General features: G+C 37.2%; 1 protein-coding gene across 2 annotated transcripts in view; it reads right to left on the reverse strand.

Moving 5' to 3' along the window:
• The window catches only part of LOC115221696 (cytoplasmic dynein 2 heavy chain 1-like), a 398382-nt gene that overhangs the window by 264982 nt on the left and 112379 nt on the right, over positions 1 to 21021 (reverse strand). For both annotated transcript variants that reach the window (XM_036510740.1, XM_029791902.2), the window contains exons 15-17: positions 19060 to 19288; positions 17753 to 17880; positions 16037 to 16280 (exon numbers count right to left, since the gene is read on the reverse strand). In XM_036510740.1, the coding sequence (XP_036366633.1) occupies positions 16037 to 16280; positions 17753 to 17880; positions 19060 to 19288 (601 nt within the window). The remainder of the gene's footprint in view (positions 1 to 16036; positions 16281 to 17752; positions 17881 to 19059; positions 19289 to 21021) is intronic.

The raw sequence follows: 21021 nt of genomic DNA on the forward strand, positions 1-21021 counted from the left end.
ACGTATGCGAGAAAAATGCACATGCATTTTGCACAAAAAAAGCCAGCTGGCTTGAAATAATGCCACAAAATACAGTATATTTAAGAGACCAAAAATGTAAGATGCAAAAGAGATATTTTCTTCAAACTTGGCATGAAGGAAGGAAAGACTATTTGGTTTCTCAAGAAGTTTTTTTTTTTGCCTTAAATTCGTTTAGCAAAACCAAAAATTTTATTGAAATAAAGGCATGCTTAATTATTTTTTAATGAAAAGAAAACACTGATTGCTTTTTATTCAGCAGATATGATTCAGCACCATCCATTGGACGGGGAGTGTTTTGCTCGTGTATATATATATATATATATATAAATTTAAGTCACAATATATGGATTAACGTAATCTGGTAGTATTCATCAAAAAAGCTCCTTAGTGTATCATTCTCCAAAATATAAGATATATAGTACAATACAAGAGAAAACGATAAGGAATGTATAGTCATAAATGACAGAAATAGTTTGAAGACCATTTTGCATTAATGCAGGCATGTAAGTAATTTATTTATTATTGAATATAATAATATAAATCATTTACAAGATGTTAAGTTATGAAACAATTTGTCATGATATATGAATTTTCCTACTGTTAACTAAAATTTCATCAAACTATTTTTTTGTCATGAATGATTTTGTCACTTGTAGAAAACGACTGTCTCTACATAAACCTGATGATTGCACAACACATGAAAGTACTAGTTTATTTCAATATTATAAAATTGTAAAAACATAAATTGCAAGTAATAAAACATAAAAAAAAACAAAGTCAGAATTTCAATGATAAATATATCCTTCAATACACAATCATACAAACTCACACACACACATATCTATCTATCTGTCTATCTACATACATACATACATATACATATATATATATATATATATATATATATATATATGAGATTCTCTTTAGTCATGAATGACTATGGGGTTGTACACAGAAAATTCCCTTTTGAGGTACGAGTCTGGGCAAAGTTGTTAGTGGAAGACCTGCAATCACTCATGCATATCGATCTCCCTTCTCCACATCACTGATACTGTCCAAGAGAAAGGCAAAGGCCAGGACAATTTGGCACCAGTGATGTTGCAACCCTTTTCTACAGTTGAGTGACCTGAAGAAATCTGAAATAAAGTATCTTGCTGAAGAACACAACACACAGGCCAGTCCAGGAATTGAACTCACAACCCCATGATCGTAAACCTGATGCTCTAACCAGTGAGCCATGTGCCTTCAGACACATACACACACACATCTATCTATCTATCTATCTATCTCTATCTATCTATCTATCTATCTCTCTCTCTCTCTATCTCTATATATATATATATATATATATATAAATATATATATGTGTGTAAGGCAATTACTAGGAATACAGAGATCAGTGATACAGTATATTTGGTTTAAAGTTGTCCAGCACACATCTCTGCTGCATAGTAAACCAGCAATTACATTTCATTCAGTTATTTTCAACTGGTTAGCAGTCTATACAACTTTAGTCAAGAACCATCCACAGATGAGATCCAAAACGAACTAAGTGTATATGTGCTTTGCTAATGTGGTTTTGCTAGGTTTTCATAGCTTTTGAGAGGAAAGAATGTGAGGGGGAGATTTAGAAATTTGATATGGCTATAAAACCGTATGATAGTTTTTATAGCCACATCAAGTTTCCAAATCTCCCCTTCACATTTTTTCTCTCAAAAACTATAAAAACCTAGCAGAATAACATTAATCAAACCTACATACACTTACTTTGCATTGGACACATCAGTGGATGGTCCTTCAATAAAGTTGCAAAGACTGCTAACTAGCAAAAAATTGTGGGATGCAAATAGGATTGCTAGTTTCCTATGAAGTAGAAATGTGCATTGGGCACATTTAAATCAAATGTGCTGTGTAATTACTCTCTTTACCCCTTACTCTTTTACTTGTTTCAGTCATTTGACTGCGGCCATGCTGGAGCACCTCCTTTAATCGAGTAAATCAACCCTAGGACTTATTCTTTGTAAGCCTAGTACTTATTCTATCGGTCTCTTTCGCCGAACCGCTAAGTTACGGGGACGAAAATACACCAGCATCGGTTATCAAGCGATGTTGGGGAGACAAACACAGACACACAAACATATACACACGCATACATATATATATATATATACACATATATACGATGGGCTTATTTCAGTTTCCGTCTACCAAGGCTTTGGTTGGCCCGAGGCTATAGCAGAAGACACTTGCCCAAAGTGTCACGCTGTGGGAATGAACCCAGAACCATGTGCTTGGTAAGCAAGCTACTTACCACACAGCCACTCCTGTTACTATGACTGTAGAAATGAGAAAAATACACAGATGTATTAATCTTTGTATTTATTTTAATTGTCTTGGATACACACTCGGTAAAATATTTGTAATCCAGTGAAGTGAACCCAGGATTTCTCTATAGGATGAATTACAGTAGGATCGCTTACCTTAAGTAATCCTAGGTGCTCCTAACAAATTGATGCAGTTGACCAGAACCCAGAATACAACTGAGTGCTCTTATGGTACCCGCCTCAATAATAAATCCCTATCTATATTTATTCACCATACATACACACACACATGTAAAAACGGTGCTTTTACACATTTTCCTGTATTTTTGCCCATAGCACTGTTTTTTCTTGTATGTGTGCATATAGATGTATGATCATTTTTGTGTGTGTGTGTGTGTGTGTGTGCGTGCATAGACGTGTGCGTGTGCATAAGGATATGTGCATATATAGATGTGGTTTACTCTTTGTATACTCCCTTGTGCCTTTTTCTGTATTGCTAACCTTAACCCTGTTTTTTCTTGTCTTTGTGCATATATAGACGTGTGTATGAACCTTTATGGTGCGCATGTGTGTGTGAGTTTGTATGTATATATATATATACATTTAATGAAGGATGAGAGTGAGGATGTGTATGTTTCAAGTGAGGGTGGATGAATGTATACTCTTAGGTGCACGCATGTGGGTGTGTGGGCGCACATGTGTAGGTATAAACAGGCGCGCTTACGTGATTACTATGAACTTTTTTTACCCCCTTACTTTACTCCCTCTCCTTACTTAGCGGTCATTCGAATAGCTCTTTTGTCTTAATAACAGTCAATCACACAGTAATTTCCCTTTGTATAACGCTCATTTTTCATAGCATTTTTCCGATGGCCAGATAACTAAAGAGATGGCAGTGTGAATTTCCACTTTGGCATCCGAAAGTCGAAGTTTTATCATGGCTACCAAATAATTATCACACATTACATTTAGAGATAAATTCCTCTATTTATGTAATATCGAGGTCTCTTTCTTTCTTTTGTTGTCTTACCATTTTTATCAATATATATATATATATATATAATATATAGTTGATCCAAACATGAAAACACAAAGAGAAAACACAAGAACGCAAGGACGTGGAACAAGTATAGTATTATTGAATGCTCAGGAAAGAAGGAGGGTTTAACGTTTCAAGTGGAGCTCTTTGTCAGAAACATAGGAAAAGGAAAGATCCAAAGAAGGGAAGATGGAGGAAAAAAAAATCGCCAATGGTACACATGCGGTCACATTTTGAATGACCGGAAGGGAATGGGTGAAGAAAAATTTCTTTCAAAGACAGGAGAGTGCAAGAGGAGGTGTGTAAGTGTGGATATGTGCATGCGTGCAGGTCTGTGTGTGTGTGGTTGTGGCTGTTAATCTATGTGTATGGTAGGGCTTAGTATCGTTTAAGGTTAAGGAAAAATGAAGTAGGAGTGGCTCTTGTGCCTACCTACCCATGTGCGTTGAAGAATGGTCAGTGAAAGGTACTGGTAGTTTGAAGTATGTGTGTGTGTGTGTATGTGTATGTATTGTGTGTAGTGTGTTTGTGTGTGTGTGTGTGTATGTATGTATGTATGTGTGTGTTCATGTGTGCATGCATAGAGGTTGTGTGTGTAGGGAATAACTGTGCTTTACTTTGTGCATATGTGTGTGTGTGCTTGAATGTGCGTGTGTATACATGCATGTATAATTGTGTGTGTGTTTGTATGAGTGTATGGGAGGTATGTGTGGGTTCATTTGTGTGTGTGCGTGCGTGTCGTATGTGCGTGCGTGTCATATGTGCATGTATGTGTGCGTGTGTATGTGTGTGCGTGTATGCGTATGTGGGTGTATATACGTGTATCCGTGGCGTTGTGAGTCTTAGGTGTGCGCATTCGTGTGTGTGTGCGCGCGTATGTGTGCACATGTTTGTGTGTGCGTGTGTGTGTCTATATGTGTATACATAATCATATAAATATGTGTACGTATATATGTTCATTCCCTCAAATTTGAATAACACTTGCATTTAACTCCATTTATATATATATTGGTATAGGTATGGCTTAAGAACTGGTATTGGTGTGTTTACTTAGCTATTCAGCAAAAGTGACTGAGAAAATAAGCACCAGTCACAAAAAAAAAAAGTAACTACTGGGGTTGATTCCTTCAACTAAAATTCTTCAAGGTGGTGCTCCAGCATGGCCGCAGTGTAATGAATCAAACAAGCAAACGATAAAAGATAAAAGATACAAAGGGCTTCCACACAGTTTCCGTCTACCAAATTCACTCACAAGGCACTGATCAGCCCGGGGATAGGATATTGTAGAAAACACTTATCCAAGAATGCTGGCGCAGGAGTGGCTGTGTGGTAAGTAGCTTGCCTACCAACCACATGGTTCTGGGTTCAGTCCCACTGCGTGGCATCTTGGGCAAGTGTCTTCTGCTATAGCCCCGGGCCGACCAATGCCTTGTGAGTGGATTTGGTAGACGGAAACTGAAACAAGCCTGTCGTATATATGTATATATATATGTATGTATGTGTGTGTATGTGTTTGTGTGTCTGTGTTTGTCCCCTAGCATTGCTTGACAACCGATGCTGGTGAGTTTACGTCCCTGTCACTTAGCGGTTCGGCAAAAGAGACCGATAGAATAAGTACTGGGCTTACAAAGAATAAGTCCCGGGGTCGATTTGCTTGACTAAAGGCGGTGCTCCAGCATGGCCGCAGTCAAATGACTGAAAGAGAGTAAAAGAGAGTGGGACTGAACCCGAAACCACATGGTTGTACAATGAGCTTCTTAACCACACAGCCAAGTCTACACCATGCCTAGCTGTCTGCTCAATCTAGGCAAATCAATATCTTTTGGTCACAATGGACCAAACTATCTTTGTCTGACCTTCAGTTTCATACATAATTCGAGGAAGTTACCACTCTAGCTAGTGTCTCTGTTGCTTCTAAAGCAATTACAGTGTTCATTGCTGGAACAAAAGACTAGTTTGTTTTGCTTTTGGTCTGCTTTCTCTGTTTTTTTTGTTTTTTTGTTTTTTTGTTTTTTATAGCACCATCTGTGAAACATCAAATGAATGCAATTAATTTTAAAAATAATAATAATAATAATAATAATAATAATAATAATAAGAAGAAGAAGAATGTCATAATTTAGCAATGAACAGTGTGTGTGTATGTGTGTGTGTGAAGGTGTAAATGAACACATTAGTTGGAGCACCAAAATTTTTCCTCTTCAGCCTCCTCGTCATTATCGCTGCAACTGTTGCTGCAAGCACTTGTCACCATTGTCATCATTCTCATCATCATCGTAAACATCATCAGGACCATCACCACCACCACCTCCACCACCACTACCAACATCACCACCACCATCACCACCACCACAACCATCACCAATACCACCACCACCATCAACACCACCACAACCATCACCACCACCACCTCCGCCACCACCACCGCCGCCACCACCATCACCACCACCACCAACATCACCACCACCATCAACCACCACCACCACCATCAACACCACCACCACCATCAACACCACCACAACCATCACCACCACCACCTCCGCCACCACCACCGCCGCCACCACCATCACCACCACCACTACCAACATCACCACCACCATCACCCCCACCACCACAACCATCACCAATACCACCACCACCACCATCAACATCAACACCACCACAACCATCACCACTACCACCACCACCATCATCATCATCGACAGCATCAATAACAACAAAGATGAAGTTGATGGTTTCTTCATATAATTGAGCGATGTAAAGCCAACAAGGGAGCGTCTATAAAATGAATTTTGTCTGCAAGAAATAGTAACCAAATCCCTCTCAAATTATATCCAGCAGTCTTAGAAAAAAAAGAAAAAGAAACGAAAACAATGCACTGGGTGGTTCAAAGTATATTGGAAAATAAAAGGTGATAGGTATAGGTGTGGCTGTGTGGGAAGAAGCTTGCTTCCTAACCACATGGTTGTGGGTTCAGTCCCACTGTGTGACACTTTGGTCAAGTATCTTCTACTATAACCTTGTGATGGCCAGACCCTTGTAAGTTGATTTGGTAGATGGAAACTGAAAGAAGCCTATTGTATATAGTTATCCATAAATATCTACATGTGTGTGTCTTTGAGTGTGTCTTTGTCCCCACATCACTGGTGTTGGTGTGTTTGCATCCCCATAACTTAGTGGTTCAGCAAAAGTGATCGAAACAATAAATGCTAGGCTTAAAAAAAGTCCTGGGGTTGATGATTTGTTAGACTAAAAACTTGCAAGGCGGTGCCCCAGCATGGCCACGGTCAGATGAGTGAAACAAGTAAAAGATAAAAGAGAAAAGATGGTTAGCATGGCTTTAGATTTAGGGTTTACTCAATCAGTACTAGTGCTAATGGATAATAGTAGTGTGGGTATAATAGCTAATCCCACCAAATATTATGTAGACATGATTACCTCCCTTATACACACTAACCACCAGAGAACCCCAAGATTGATTGTGTGGAAAGACAGTTGCTTCCCAACCATGTGATACGGGTAAAGCCAGAAAGTAAAATGGCATGATCAGGCACAAACTTCGATCATGTGACCACAACAGTACCAACTATAAGCATGCATGCACAGAAGGCAGCGTGACAATAACAAAGATATGTTATGGCAAAAGTACGGATAATTTTTGTTTTCCCCTCATATATATACATGAGGGGAAGTAAAAAATATATATATATTATAAATATATATATATAAGTAAAATATATATATATGTATATATTCTAGCAAAAAAACTGTCTTGATGAACGGCAACGAGAAACTCAGAGTAACAGATTTGGTTGAATTTTCTGCTGCTTAAAATAAAGTATATGTAGTATATAATATATATATATATATAATATATATATATATATATATATGTATATATATATATATATATATAATGTATATATATATATGTATATATATGTATATATGTATATATATGTATAATATATATATTATATATATGTATATATATGTATATGTATATATATATATATGTATATATATATATTATATATGTATATATATATATATATATATGTATATATATATATATATGTATATATATATGTATATATATAATATATATATGTATATATATATATATATATATATATATATATATATATATATATATATATATATATATATATATATATATATATAATACATACATATACACAAGGTGCGATGGGTAAATGTTGCCTTTTTTAATTTTTTTTATTTCCCGCATGCACATTGATTTTAATTTTGCTGACAACACAATATAGTAGGGTCAGTCGGGTACTGTCTGTGAGAAAAATAGCATCTTGATGCAATTCACTCTGTTAGAAATTTGGAAGTGACATGCTATACTGATTGGCATTCATGCCGGAAGCTCCAATATGAACATTTCAGAGTGTTTGGGTGTCAATCTGAGGACAGTGCAGAGTGCAGAGGATTTGGAAAGCGTTGGATGAGTCTAATGGTGACTTCAAAGGTACTGCAGCTCAAAGAACTCACTCTGATCATTCTGATAAGAAAAGAACTCCTGAATTTGTTGGTGAGATCCAGGCCATGATTGTAAATGATCCCTCCAAGTCAATCAGGTCCATCGCCAAGACATGGGAGTGTCAGAGTTTCTTAACATGCAGGTAGTGCATGAAGACATTCAGCATTCCTCATACAGATGAGGGCCAATTTTTATCCCAAGCCATCAAGGACAAGACGAAAGACCGTACTGCGAAGTTTTTGAGCAAACTCAAGCATCCCCTCCAACAAAACATGCTTTGGTTTTTCTCAGGTAAGAAAAATTTCTGCCAGGATCAGATAGTGAACACACAGAACATCCAGTCAACATCATAGTGTTTGGAGTGATCACTAGTGATGGCAACGTTATGCCTCCATTCATCTTCCTACATGACCTAAGGCTCAACACAGAGGTCTTCATCAAAAGTCCGGAGAAGGTAGTGCTGCCCAGGATCAACAGGGTGGCTGCTGGAAGACCCTATGTCTGGCAACAGGATTCTGCACCATGTCACACAATCAGGAAGACCCAGTCATGGCCGTCAGACAATTTCTGTGACCACATCACCCCTAACATCTGGCTGCCTAACTTCCTAGACTGCAACTCCCTTGATTATTATGTGTGGAGTTTAGTTCAGAAGAGTTGCTGGAGATTCTGAAGTCATCTGGAGACCATGGTTGAAGCAAATGGTAATTTTATTGAATAAATTTACTCTTTAGTATTTCAAGAATTTTTTATCTAATTTTGGTAAAAATATCTGTTAAAATGAGAGGTCAGTGTTATTTTCATTTTTGCATAACTTAGATGACAATCTATTCACCACACCCTGTATGTGTGTGTGCGTGCATCTGTGTGTATGCATGTGTGTGTGTGATCACTGCTTGACAACCAGTGTTGCTGTGTTTATATACCCATAACTTCGCGGTTCAGGAAAAGAAACTGAGAGAATAAGTACTGGGCTTCAAATGTAAGTCCTGGGGTCAATTTGTGGCATTAAAACCCTTGAAGGCAGTGCTCCAGCTTGGCCACAGTAAAATGACAAACAAATACAAGAATAAAAGTATACCTACATGCACGTATGTATATATGTATGTATGTATGTAAAATGTATGTATGTATGTATGTATGTATGTATGTATGTATGTATGTGTGTTTGTTTGTGTTTCCATATATGATTGCTGTAAATGGATCTAATTCATTTCTAATATTCTGCTAAAACCTGTCTGACCAAAGGGAAATATTACCTTGCTTGGAAACAGATGTACTGAGTCACAATATAGATATTAAATTTCTAAATTTCTAAATTTAAAATTCATAATAAAAAAGATGTCAGACATACCTTAACCAATTGGGCATTACCAGAGGTTGAATAACAATTATTCATTAGTAATTGCTTTATTACAGGAGAATTAGTCGAAACAATTGTGGTTATGTAGAGACAGACGATGTAAACAAACTTCATTAACCTGTTAGGTTAATGGAATCTTACTGAAAGACTAAATATATTTATGTTTTGCATCTAATTATTAATTCATTGTACTTATCTATTAGACTATCTTTATGCTTGAAGATTTCTAGTGCTGCTAGTGAGCATAAGTTGCATTTACTTCTCCCATCTATGTCGGGAGAAGTCACTGTAAACATAAACCAAGGTGTTTGCAGTTCTTTTATTATTTACTTGTTTCAGGCATTTGACTGTGGCCATACTGGGGCAATACCTTGAAGAATTTTAGTCAAATAAATTGACACTAAGACTTATATTTTTAAGCCTGGTACTTATTTTATCAGTCTCTTTTGCCAAACAGCTAAGTTATGGGGATGTAAATACAGCAACAATGGCTGCCAGGTGAAGGTGGAGGACAAACACACATAAATATACATATGTATATGACAGGCTTCTTTCAGTTTTTGTCTACCAAATCTATTCACAAGACTTTGGTCAGCCTGAGGTTTTAGTAGCAGACACTTGCCCAAGCTACCACACAGTGTGACTGAACCTGGAACCATGTAATTTGGAAACAAACTTCTTACAACACAGCCACACCTTGATTTCTTTTTCCATTCCTTTCTTCAATTCTTTAAATTCTGTATTAATTCAGCCAATGAGACATTATTCTGCTTTTGTGGGTTCTTGAAAAAGGGGGCAACATCCTCATCCTCATTTAATGTCCTTTCTTCATGCTAGCATGGGTTGGACAATTTGACAGAAGCTGACATGTAACTGGCACCCACAACACTCTCAGAGTGGTTAGTGATAGGAAGCTGTATCCAGCTGTAGAAACCAAGCCAAAATCAGACTGGAACATGGTGCAGCTCTCCAGTTTACCAGTTCCAATCAAACCGTCTAACCCAAGGTGGCAAGTTGGCAGAAATGTTAGCGCGCCAGGCAAGATGCTTAGCAGTATTTCGTCAGCTGTTACGTTCTGAGTTCAAATTACGCCACGGTCGACTTTGCCTTTCATCTTTTTGGGGTTGATAAACTGAGTACCAGTTACACACTGGGGCTGATGTAATCGACTTAATCCCTTTGTCTGTCCTTGTTTGTCCCCTCTATGTTTAACCCCTTGCGGGCAATAAAGAAATAAGTAACCGTCTAACTCATGCCAACATGGAAAGCAGATGTTAAATGATGATGCTGATAACGATATATCTGGGTGTGTGTCATTCTAGATACCACCACCACCACCACCACCACCGCCACCACCATTGGACAACCAATATCAGTTTTCTTTATGCCCACCCCCCATAACATAGTGGTTCTGTAAAAGAGACTTAAACCAAAATATGTACAGGGGTTGCTTTATCTGACTAAACCAGCCAAAGCAATGATCCAGCATGGCCAGTGACTGAAGCGAGTAAAAGATATGGATAAAAGACACAAGTAACACTGAAATTTCCTCTGTCTAGTAGATAAATGTTTTCTGGAAAAAATAACCACAGCCATTATAAGATACTCAGTAAGCATTCTGCTAAATTGTACACTAAATTTTCCAGCAGAAAAAGCAAATATTAATAGCAAAAATGTGGCACTGAAGCAGAGTTTAATTAATATATCCTCTCTGTATCCTAATATAAATACAGAGTCAAAGATCAAGTTACTGCTGTGTGTGTGTGTGGGTGTATGTGTGTGTCTGTTTATACACACACACACATATATATATATATATATACACACACACACACACACACATATATATATTGGATTTTGGAATGGTCATTTTTTTGTCAAATGCCAAATCTTGCAACACAAATTCATAAACATATATATCTATGCATACACACACACACACACACACACACACACAATAATGATAATATTATCATTTATATATATTATGTGTGTGTGTGTGTATGCATATATAGTAGAACAAGAAATAGGAAGACCTTGGTACAGTATTATATATTCAAAAAGATAAATAGAAAAGACTTTTCTGATAATTTTAATTATTAAAGTGGAAAAATTATCAGAAAAGCCATTTCTATTCAATTTTTCAAGTATATATATATATATATATATATCTGCATATATACATACATATATGTACATACCTACATATATATGTATATATACATGCATATATGGGTACAGGACATAGAAAAAATGTAGACAAAAGGAGAAACAAGAACATAAAAAACAAAAAAATAGAAAATGAAAATTTTTCAAACAATGAAAGACACAAACAGAGAAACGAGACAAGCAACATAAAGAAATTCCCTTCATCAGTTGTCCCCTATTTTATCTACTCCGTGCTTCGAAGGTAGGGACAAGACACAACTTCGTTAAAATAATCCTTCCCGCAAAGCAAATTAAATAAAATCTGGGTTTTTTTCCGGAGGGTGAAAGTGGTAAGAAAAACAGGACAGTGAGAACAAAACAGTAAAAACCAAACAGTGAGGGCTGATAAGCCAAGACGATGTGAAGTGGTGAACGCTGGAAAAACGAGCTTTGAGAAGAGACAAGTAAAATCACATCTTGTCTTTAGGAAGGAAGTGGAAGAAAGAAAGATATATGGCCGTTGGTCACGTGTGAGCAACGAGAGAGTCAAGGAGGAAGTGAGAGAGAGAGAGAGGGAACAGTAAAGGGGAGAATATACATATATATTTACATATAAATATACATACATACACATATATTATTCTCAACCAGGAATCTTGTTGACAGTGACTTCAAAGGGTTGATCAGTTGACCCATCATTCAACAATGGCTTAGTTAGCTGAAACTTTGAAGTCACTGTCAACAAGATTCTTGTTTAAGAATAATAAATTTGTACTCTACAAAAATATAGAGTACCCCACAAGATTAAAGTAAAATTGTTTTTATTGTAACTGAATATAAAAACAAACATTAATATAAATATCAATATATATATAGGGTCATCCCATAAATAATGCAGTTTTTTCAATTGCATGAACTAAAAGTCGGAGGGGGATGTGATAAACTACCTGCATCAACTTACTGTAAAAGCAGGTAGTAATTTTACCTTGTTCTAATTCTTAGTGCAAGTTTTGAAGAGAGCAGTTCAATTTTAACAGTTTTATTTTTTTCAAAGCTATAATGGAAGTGACAAAGGAGCATATTTGGCATATTTTGCTTTATGAATTCAATAAAGGCAATAATGCAAGAGAAAGTGTGAGGAATATTAATGCAGTATATGAGGGTAGGATAATAAGTGTAAGCCGGTGTCAACAGTGGTTCCAGAAATTCCAAGCCGGAAACTACACCCTAGAAGATAAGCCTCATCCTGGAAGATCTGTACAGCTCAACGAGGACATCCTGTAAAAACCTGGTGAAACAAAATCTCCTTGTAACTGTTGAAGAACTAACAGAGAAGATTGGATTTGGTGAGTCAAACCATTCACTGACACCTGCGCTAGGAAGAAAACGACCATCTTTGGTTTCAAGACGGAAGGTGTTCTTCCATCAGGATAATGCTTGGCCACATACAGCGAGGATGACATTACAAAGGCTGGAGAAGTTTAAATGGGAAACGATGCCCCACCCACCATGTTTGCCAGACATTTTCCCATCTGATTATCATTTATTCCTCAGTCTTCAAAATCATTTGGACAGAAAAATATGAATTCTGTAGATGAGGTCACAATAGTACTGGAGGAGTATTTTTCCTCACAAATTAGTGAATTTTGGAAGAGGGGCCTTGTAAGACTACCAGATTGATGGAAGGGCATTGTAGAAAATGAAGGAGACTATATTTTAGATTAGAAAAGAACTTTGTTTATCTTAATTTTGAAAAATAAAAGAAGTGTAAAAAAAAAATGCATTAATAGGATGACCCAATATATATATATATGTGTGTGTGTGTGTGTGTGTGTGTGTGTGTGTGCAGAGAGAGAGAGAGGGGTTTGTTGATAGACCATTTACTCAGCATTGACTTGAACCAACGTCTCTCATGGATTTGCTGTGTTAAAAACATAATGAATATCAGACAAATGAAAATTCATCCAATAGTGACCAATGTAAGCACCAAATGCATCTCAACCTTCAGGAGCCTTTTTGAGGACAAACACTGCAGTAACTGGACAATCAACACTGCATATACATTATGTATCATATGTAGATGGCTATGTTAATATCAAAAACCTCAGACTGCAAACTGTTTTAAATGTTTCTTGTCTGTGCAGCTATTTCAACCTCATAAAATGTCCTTTAGATAATTTATGACTTTTGAATTCCATAGCTCTGCGTGTAAATTTATTCCTAGCAAATTACAGAATTTCTAAAGAATATGATGGACTGAATGTGAATCTTTTGAAATTAATTTATAATCGGCATAGGCATACTTTTAGAGATCTTGGAAGTCGTTCTGATACAATATTATCTAAATATATTTGAAATTTGAAAAATAATATTAGAAACCTTAAAATTATTTCAAATGTATCAGAATATACGAAACCTTATACTCCAAGAACAATGGCTGCAGTCTTTGTATTCTATCTAAACTAACATGTTTTTGTTGTTATAAACTGAAAATTACATTCATATATTTCAAAATGCTTATGTTCAAATGTCATTTAGTAATGTATAATTCTGTTTAATGCTTCTAACTTATCAAATGTCTTTCTTTTGTTCACATACAGGTTACGTTCAATATTTGTTTATTTTGTACAGAAATAAATTTTTTTGTCTTTCTCTTTCATTTTTACCATTGCTAAAGAATTGATGACAAGAAACTAAGAGCTGCATTTTGAGAAGTTTCAACTTCGAATAAGTATCCAGTTTCTGCACAATACACTCTATTCTGTGGAATAACATCAGCTTACAAGATTGTAAAACCATTTCTGTACTAGACATTTATTGCTAAGTTTCCTATAACAGACAAAATATATTATCCAACAGTAGGCAATTTGTCATTTTCCTCTCCATAGTGCTATAGAAAATGGAGTTATTCTTTATCTCTATTGGAACTACAGCAGTTCATTAATTGTTACACTAAACATCATCACCACAGCAACAACACTTCTGTGTTGGAGCTGAATAGTTGTTAAATTTGTTTGAGACAAATTGGATCCGTGTATGAGAGTATGGGAGCCTTCACAAAACATTACAATTTTCATTGTGACAATACATGTATAACATTGCCAAAATAGGCGGCGAGCTGGTAGAAACGTTAGCACTCCGGGCGAAATACTTAGCAGTATTACTTAGCAGTATTTCACCTGCGGTTACGTTCTGAGTTCAAATTCCGCCGAGGTCGACTTTGCCTTTCATCCTTTCGGGGTCGATTAAATAAGTACCAGTTACGCACTGGAGTCGATATAATCGACTTAATCCGTTTGTCCCCTCTGTGTTTAGCCCCTTGTGGGTAGTAAAGAAAGAGTATAACATTGCCAGAATTGTGGCCCACAGAGTAATCTTGCTCTTTCTCTCTCTCAACCCTTCTTGCTTTCTCTCTCTCCTTCTCCCCCTCTCTCTCAACCGTTTTTCCTTTCTCTCTCCCTCTCTCTCAACCTTCCAACTTTTTCTCTTTCCTTCTCCCCTACTTCCTCTTCTAAGTCACCCAAATGCTTCAGCAGTGATCAATGCCATTCAAGAATTTGGACCTGGAGATCTCCATTTCCAGTGACTTCGAGGGCCACCTCCCAGTGGTGTCGGGCGTCAACAAAGAGCCCTCGACTACAAGACGACCAAAGTTTTTTCTTTTTTCCAAGGTCTGGGGTATCCAGCCCCTAAGCCCTAGACCATCACCTAATCACCCTTACCCATCTTGTTGCTTAACAACAACAACAGCAATCAATTACTGACCTACAAAGCTCAGTTATTTTCCCCACATTGGTGTAACTATCACTTATTTGAAACATGGATCAGTCTGCTTCACACATACAAATTTATCCATATTGGCCAAAATGTTAAAAAAAAAACCCAACAAAAACAAACAAGGCTATAAAGCTGATTGGTAAATATTCACCAAGACAAGAAGAGAGCCATAAACTTATAACTCAGCCTCTTGGTAACAACAGTCCAATACCCTCAAATCACAAACTTACCATCTTAAAAAAGCAAAGGATACACTGAATATCCAGCTTTATGCTTAAGAGTTCAAATACTGCCGAGGCCAACATTACCTTTCATCCTTTCACGGTCAATAAAATAAGTCCTAGTCAAGCACTGGGCTTGATGTAATCAACTAGCCCCCTCCCCCAGATTTACAGGCCTTGTGCCTATACGAGAAAGGATTATTATTATTGTTGTTCTGAGTTCAAATTCCACTGAGATCTACTTTGCCTTTCATCCTTTCAGGGTTTACAAAATAAGTCCCAGTCAAGCACTGTTGATGTAATTGACTAGCTCTCTCCATGCCAAAACAGACAGTAGAACTGAATGTAGTCCTTTAGCTCACCAGCAGCTGTCAAAATATTCAACCTATGCCAGTATGGAAAGCAGATGTTAAAAAATTGGTGATGATGATGATTATCATGACATAGGCCTGACAATGGGAACCCGTTGTTTGTCTGTCATAATTGGCTGTTTATAATGCCTAATATCATATAAAAGACTTGTTCTTTGCAGTGTGGAGTGGTGATTTGATAGTGCTGAGGGACATCCTCAGAGGTCTAGACTGATAAAAAAAGGACCAAGATAGCAACAACATCAAATATATTACACTCTACCTCTTTCTTCTTCTCAGCATATTCCACGTGGCAAGCATTGGCAGCAGTAATTTCTTCCAGAGTATTAGGTTGAGTAGACAGTTTTTCAATGGCTTCAGTGAGGAATGTGTCAATGTGCTTAACATCGAGACTGATCTTACGTTGGAGGCAGTTGACGAGGGCATCAAACAGCTGTTGGATGAGTTCATCAATGACAATCTTCACCGGAGATGTGTTGACAGTGATGCAGCCAACTTTTACCTGGCTGAAGAAATCAGAAGAAAATAAATAAATTAATTAATTTACAAATAAATAAACAAACAATAGTGTGGTTGTGTGGTAAGAAGCTTGCTTTCCAACCACATGGTTCTGGGTTCAGTCCCACTGTGTGGAACCTTGAGCAAGTGTAATCAAAGTCTTGTGAGTGGATTTGGTAGACAGAAACTGAAAGAAGCCTGTTATATATATGTGTGTGTGTGTGTGATCATCATCATCATTATTTTAACATATGTGCTTAATGCTGGCATGGGTTGGTAGTTTGGCAAGGACTTAATGGGGCTGAAGGACTTCATCGTGCTCCAGTGTCTACTTTGGCATGATTTGTATGACAGGATGACCTTCCTAATGCCAACCATTTCAGAATGCGGACTGGGTGCTTTTCTTGAGCAACTAACACAAGTGAGGTTGCCATGCAGCTCACAAGCCTACAAAAGCCAAGAGGTGAGGCTTTATGCTAGTAGATGAGGACTAAAGCATAGCAAAAAGGTAGAGAAGAGCAGGTCCTAGTAGGGGACTTACATGGCTACTCAGATTTAAGAGGCATTGTGTAATAGCTGCTAAGAGATACATAGTGGTGATGAGGTGTCCAGGTGGTACCCTAAGGACCAAGTGAGTAGATATAAATAGTGGTTTCTGTCACAGGTAGAAGGCCTCAAATTTGGGCAAGGGTATATTCGATTAAATCAAGCTAAGCAGTTGACTTGACTGTTAAATTATAAATATCAGTTTCCAATTTTGGCACAAGGCCAGCAATTTCTGAGGTGGTAGTAAGTTAATTATATCAACTCCAGTTCTCAACTGGTACTTATTCTGTCGACTCTGAAAGGATGAAAGGGAAAGTAGTGCCCAGTGGTATTTGAACTGAGAACATAAAGTTGGAAGAAATTCTGCTGCTTTGTAAAGACACCACTTCAGTCATGAATGACCGTGGGATTGCACCTAGAAAGTTCCCCTTTGAGGCACAAAACCAGGCAAGGTATGCATGGGTGACTGCAGGAAGACCAGCAATCCCCCATGCATACACGTCTCCCTTCTCCACACCATTATATGTATATAGGGTAAAGAGTAAAGACCCCCTTTGGTCATGAATGGCCATGGGATTGCACCAAGAAAGTTCCCCTCCAAGGTACAAGTCCAAGCAAGGTTGTTTATGGAAGACCAGCAGTCGTCCATGCATACCAGTCTCCCCTGTCCGTGACACTGATGTTATCCAAGGGAAAGGGCAAAGGCCGATACAGCTTGGCACCTGTGATGTCACAACTCATTTCTATAGCTGAGTGAACTGGAGCAATGTGAAATAAAGTGTCTTGCTCAAGAACACAACACTCAGCTTGGTCTGGGAATTGAACTCATTACCTCATAATTATGAGCCTGGCACTCTAACTACTGAGCCATGTGCCTTGTACATTTCAAATATCAATCAGAGAATAATAATTAATGCAAATTTAGAAAGATTACTTTGGTAGTTTATCTGCATTCCGGCTACGAATCTTCAATGCCTTTATATTTCGTTCCCAGTCAGTAATATCTACGAGACATTGGTCTGCAAGCTCATTTATGTCAATAGTTCCAAGAGCAACCCAATCCTAGAAAACAATAGAAGAAGAAATATTAACAATACAGTTATTAACCAGAAAGAGTTGCTGTCGTTTCAATCTAAACTAAATCTGGTGAAGCAGTCCTAAGCTCAACAGCCTCCCTGTTGTGATTATCCTGAATGTTTTTAAAAGTATTACTGAATGCATCCCTTCATTATTTAACACATTACAGCAGTGGTCTCAACCATCATCCATATATGAGGTGGTGCTGAAAAGTTCCTGCCTTTGGGAAAAAAGAAAATACAGGAGTTAATTATGATTTTATTCAACATATTCCCCTCTCAGATTCACACACTTATTGCAGTGGTCCTTCAGTTTTCTTAAGCCTTGTAAAACAACTCAAAAGTTGGGCCTCCAGCCAGGCCTTTCTTGACACCCTTAAAGCCAGGAATTGTTCAGCACCCCCTCATAAGATTCTTTTGAGGTCCATATAAGCAAAATAGTGAATTGGGGGTCCATGGTAGTATTTTAGTGGCCCAAGACAAAATTTTGCTTTAGTTGGGTTTGTTTCTTTAACATTTTACGTAGTTCACCACCCATGTTGTGACTTGTTAAAGCGCCTGTGGGGAACCTATACGCCAAGGAAACCGGGAAACCGGCCCTTATGAGGTAGGCATGGCTCGAGAAGGAACAAACAATTACATTTGTTAAAGAGAGAAAACTCCCAAAAGGGATGTAACTCATGTGATCTAAGCCATCCAATGAAGAGAGATCAATATCAATATGTGTCAAAGTAATACTGTATTGTATGTCAGTATAATATTGAAGAAATGTCCTTGAAGACATTGTTTGTTCCTTCTTGAGCCATGCCTGGCTCATAAGGGCCGGTTTTCTGGTTTCCTTGGCGTATAGGTTCCCCACCTGGACAGGATGCCGGTCCATTGCAGGTGAGCTGCAAGATGCAGGAGGAAAGAGTGAGAGAAAGTTGTGGCGAAAGAGTCAGCAGAAGTTTGCCATTTCCTTCTGCTGGAGCCACGTGGAGCTTAGGTGTTTCGCTCATAAACACACACATCTCTCGGTCTGAGATTTGAACCCACAATCCCTCGACCGCAAGTCCGCTTCTCTAACCACTAGGCCATGCACCTCCACTCTTGAAGACATTACTAAAGTATGGCCACAACACAAAGACTGAAATCACTAAATGAGAAAGAAATTTTTAAAAATCACCTTAAATTGTTCATAAACTGATTTGAGCTGTTTAAAAAGGGTATCCATATTTCTGTAGCAGGTTACAAACCCACGCACATTCCTGTCAACGATCGTTCGAAATATCATAGTACGGTTTTTATCGGACACACCTTGGAAGTTGTATGGAATGCTCAGGAATTTCTTCATTTCTCGTGAGTACCTCTGTTTGGTTTGCTCAAATGATGGAGAAAACTGTAGTTTCTGGTGCCTGAAAAATAGCATTACTGTAATTTATTATACTGTAAATCCTCAAGTATAGTTCCCCCTTGAGTATAATATGCAGGGGATTTTTAGGGGGGTGTACCTCTGAAAAACCTAAACCTTGTGCATAATATGCACCCCTTCTCTAACTTGAGTCAAGGAGGTCTATATAACGTCCTTGGTTTGTAAAACTGTATATGGTAACATCCTTTATTATTATTGTATATATAACATAATGCAAACGTGTAGCATTTTTGTGCATTTTGTTTGCAGAAAATAAAGAAATATCAGTAATACCTATTTCTTTATTACCCACAAGGGGCTAAACACAGAGGGGACAAACAAGGACAGACATAGGTATTAAGTCGATTACATCGACCCCAGTGCGTAACTGGTACTTAATTTATCGACCCCGAAAGGATGAAAGGCAAAGTCGACCTCGGCGGAATTTGAACTCACAACATAACACAGACGAAATACCGCTAAGCATTTCGCCCGGCGTGCTAACGTTTCTGCCAGCTCGCCGTTTAATAAATGTTGCTTACTGCAAGTTATGGATGATTCTTTTATGACTTCATTGCTTTCAGGCTTAGCTTAAGGTATTTTCATGCATGACATCACAAAATACGTCTGAATAAACATTGCCAGACAGCAAATAGAGACGCAGACATTGTTTAGAAAATAATTTTTATTTTTAACCTCGTATATAGTACGCACTAGGGATTTTGACCTTTAAAGTTTGGGAAAAAAATGTGTATTATACTTGAGGATTTACGGTAACTGCCTGCTGTGACTAAATGATTAAGCTGCTTGGCTATGGAATATAAATGGTCCAGTAACTCTCTTTAGAACCCTTTCATTACCATTTTCCTGTTGAAATACACTGCATTTCTTTCAATTAATTTTGAAAATAACAAAGAATTTAGTAAAATAAATTTATTATTATTTTTAAGCTAGCATTTAGAACATAAATCATCATGAAATTTTAAAGGAAGGATTTAATTTGGATCACTTTAAAAAAGGAAGTTAGTATGACAGAACGAGAGGTAATCTCAGGCAAGTTGGTATCAAAAGGGTTAAAGTTGCTGGTTCACAGCAGATCGTTCTGTTAATACATGAAGGAAAGGAGATGGTAACTCTCTTGATAGTTCTAAAGCTAAGGTGCTGCTGGGCTATTCGGATATAATATAATTGTATTAATTTCAATAATTATGGTTTCTGTGGCAAATTGGTTTGATTATAGCATTAATGTACTGACAAATTTCATTAGTTCTAGCAAAAGAAAATTTGGTTGACTAAATGGTAAAAGTGCTGAATTATTGCTAGAAATTCACGAAATCAATTAGAAGATTCCATTAAGCAAAGCTAAAACCAAAAACACTGAACTTTGTTGTATAAATACTGAAGTATTTGTTTTGTAGCATTTGATCTTTATTTTATCAACAGTGACCGGATAACAATGTTATGAGGAGGCTATTAACTGCAATCTAAGATAGAATTATGAAAGATTATGATGAAATTAAATTTTACTACTTTATTACTAAAGAGATTTCATTTTAATAATTAATTAATAGGTTCTGCAGCAGAAAGTAGCTTTTGAATACTTTGAGTGAACTACATGTTGCATTAGTAATTCACAGTCCTAAATTTATGCAAGCAAGGCAGTATGATTAACAAGATTACTTCATATAAGGAGGCTTCAGCCCTGCCTTCATCTTGTTGGGGTCAATAAAATAAAGA

This window comes from Octopus sinensis, linkage group LG18 (genome assembly GCF_006345805.1).
Source record: "Octopus sinensis linkage group LG18, ASM634580v1, whole genome shotgun sequence".
In the NCBI taxonomy this organism is placed as follows: domain Eukaryota; kingdom Metazoa; phylum Mollusca; class Cephalopoda; order Octopoda; family Octopodidae; genus Octopus; species Octopus sinensis.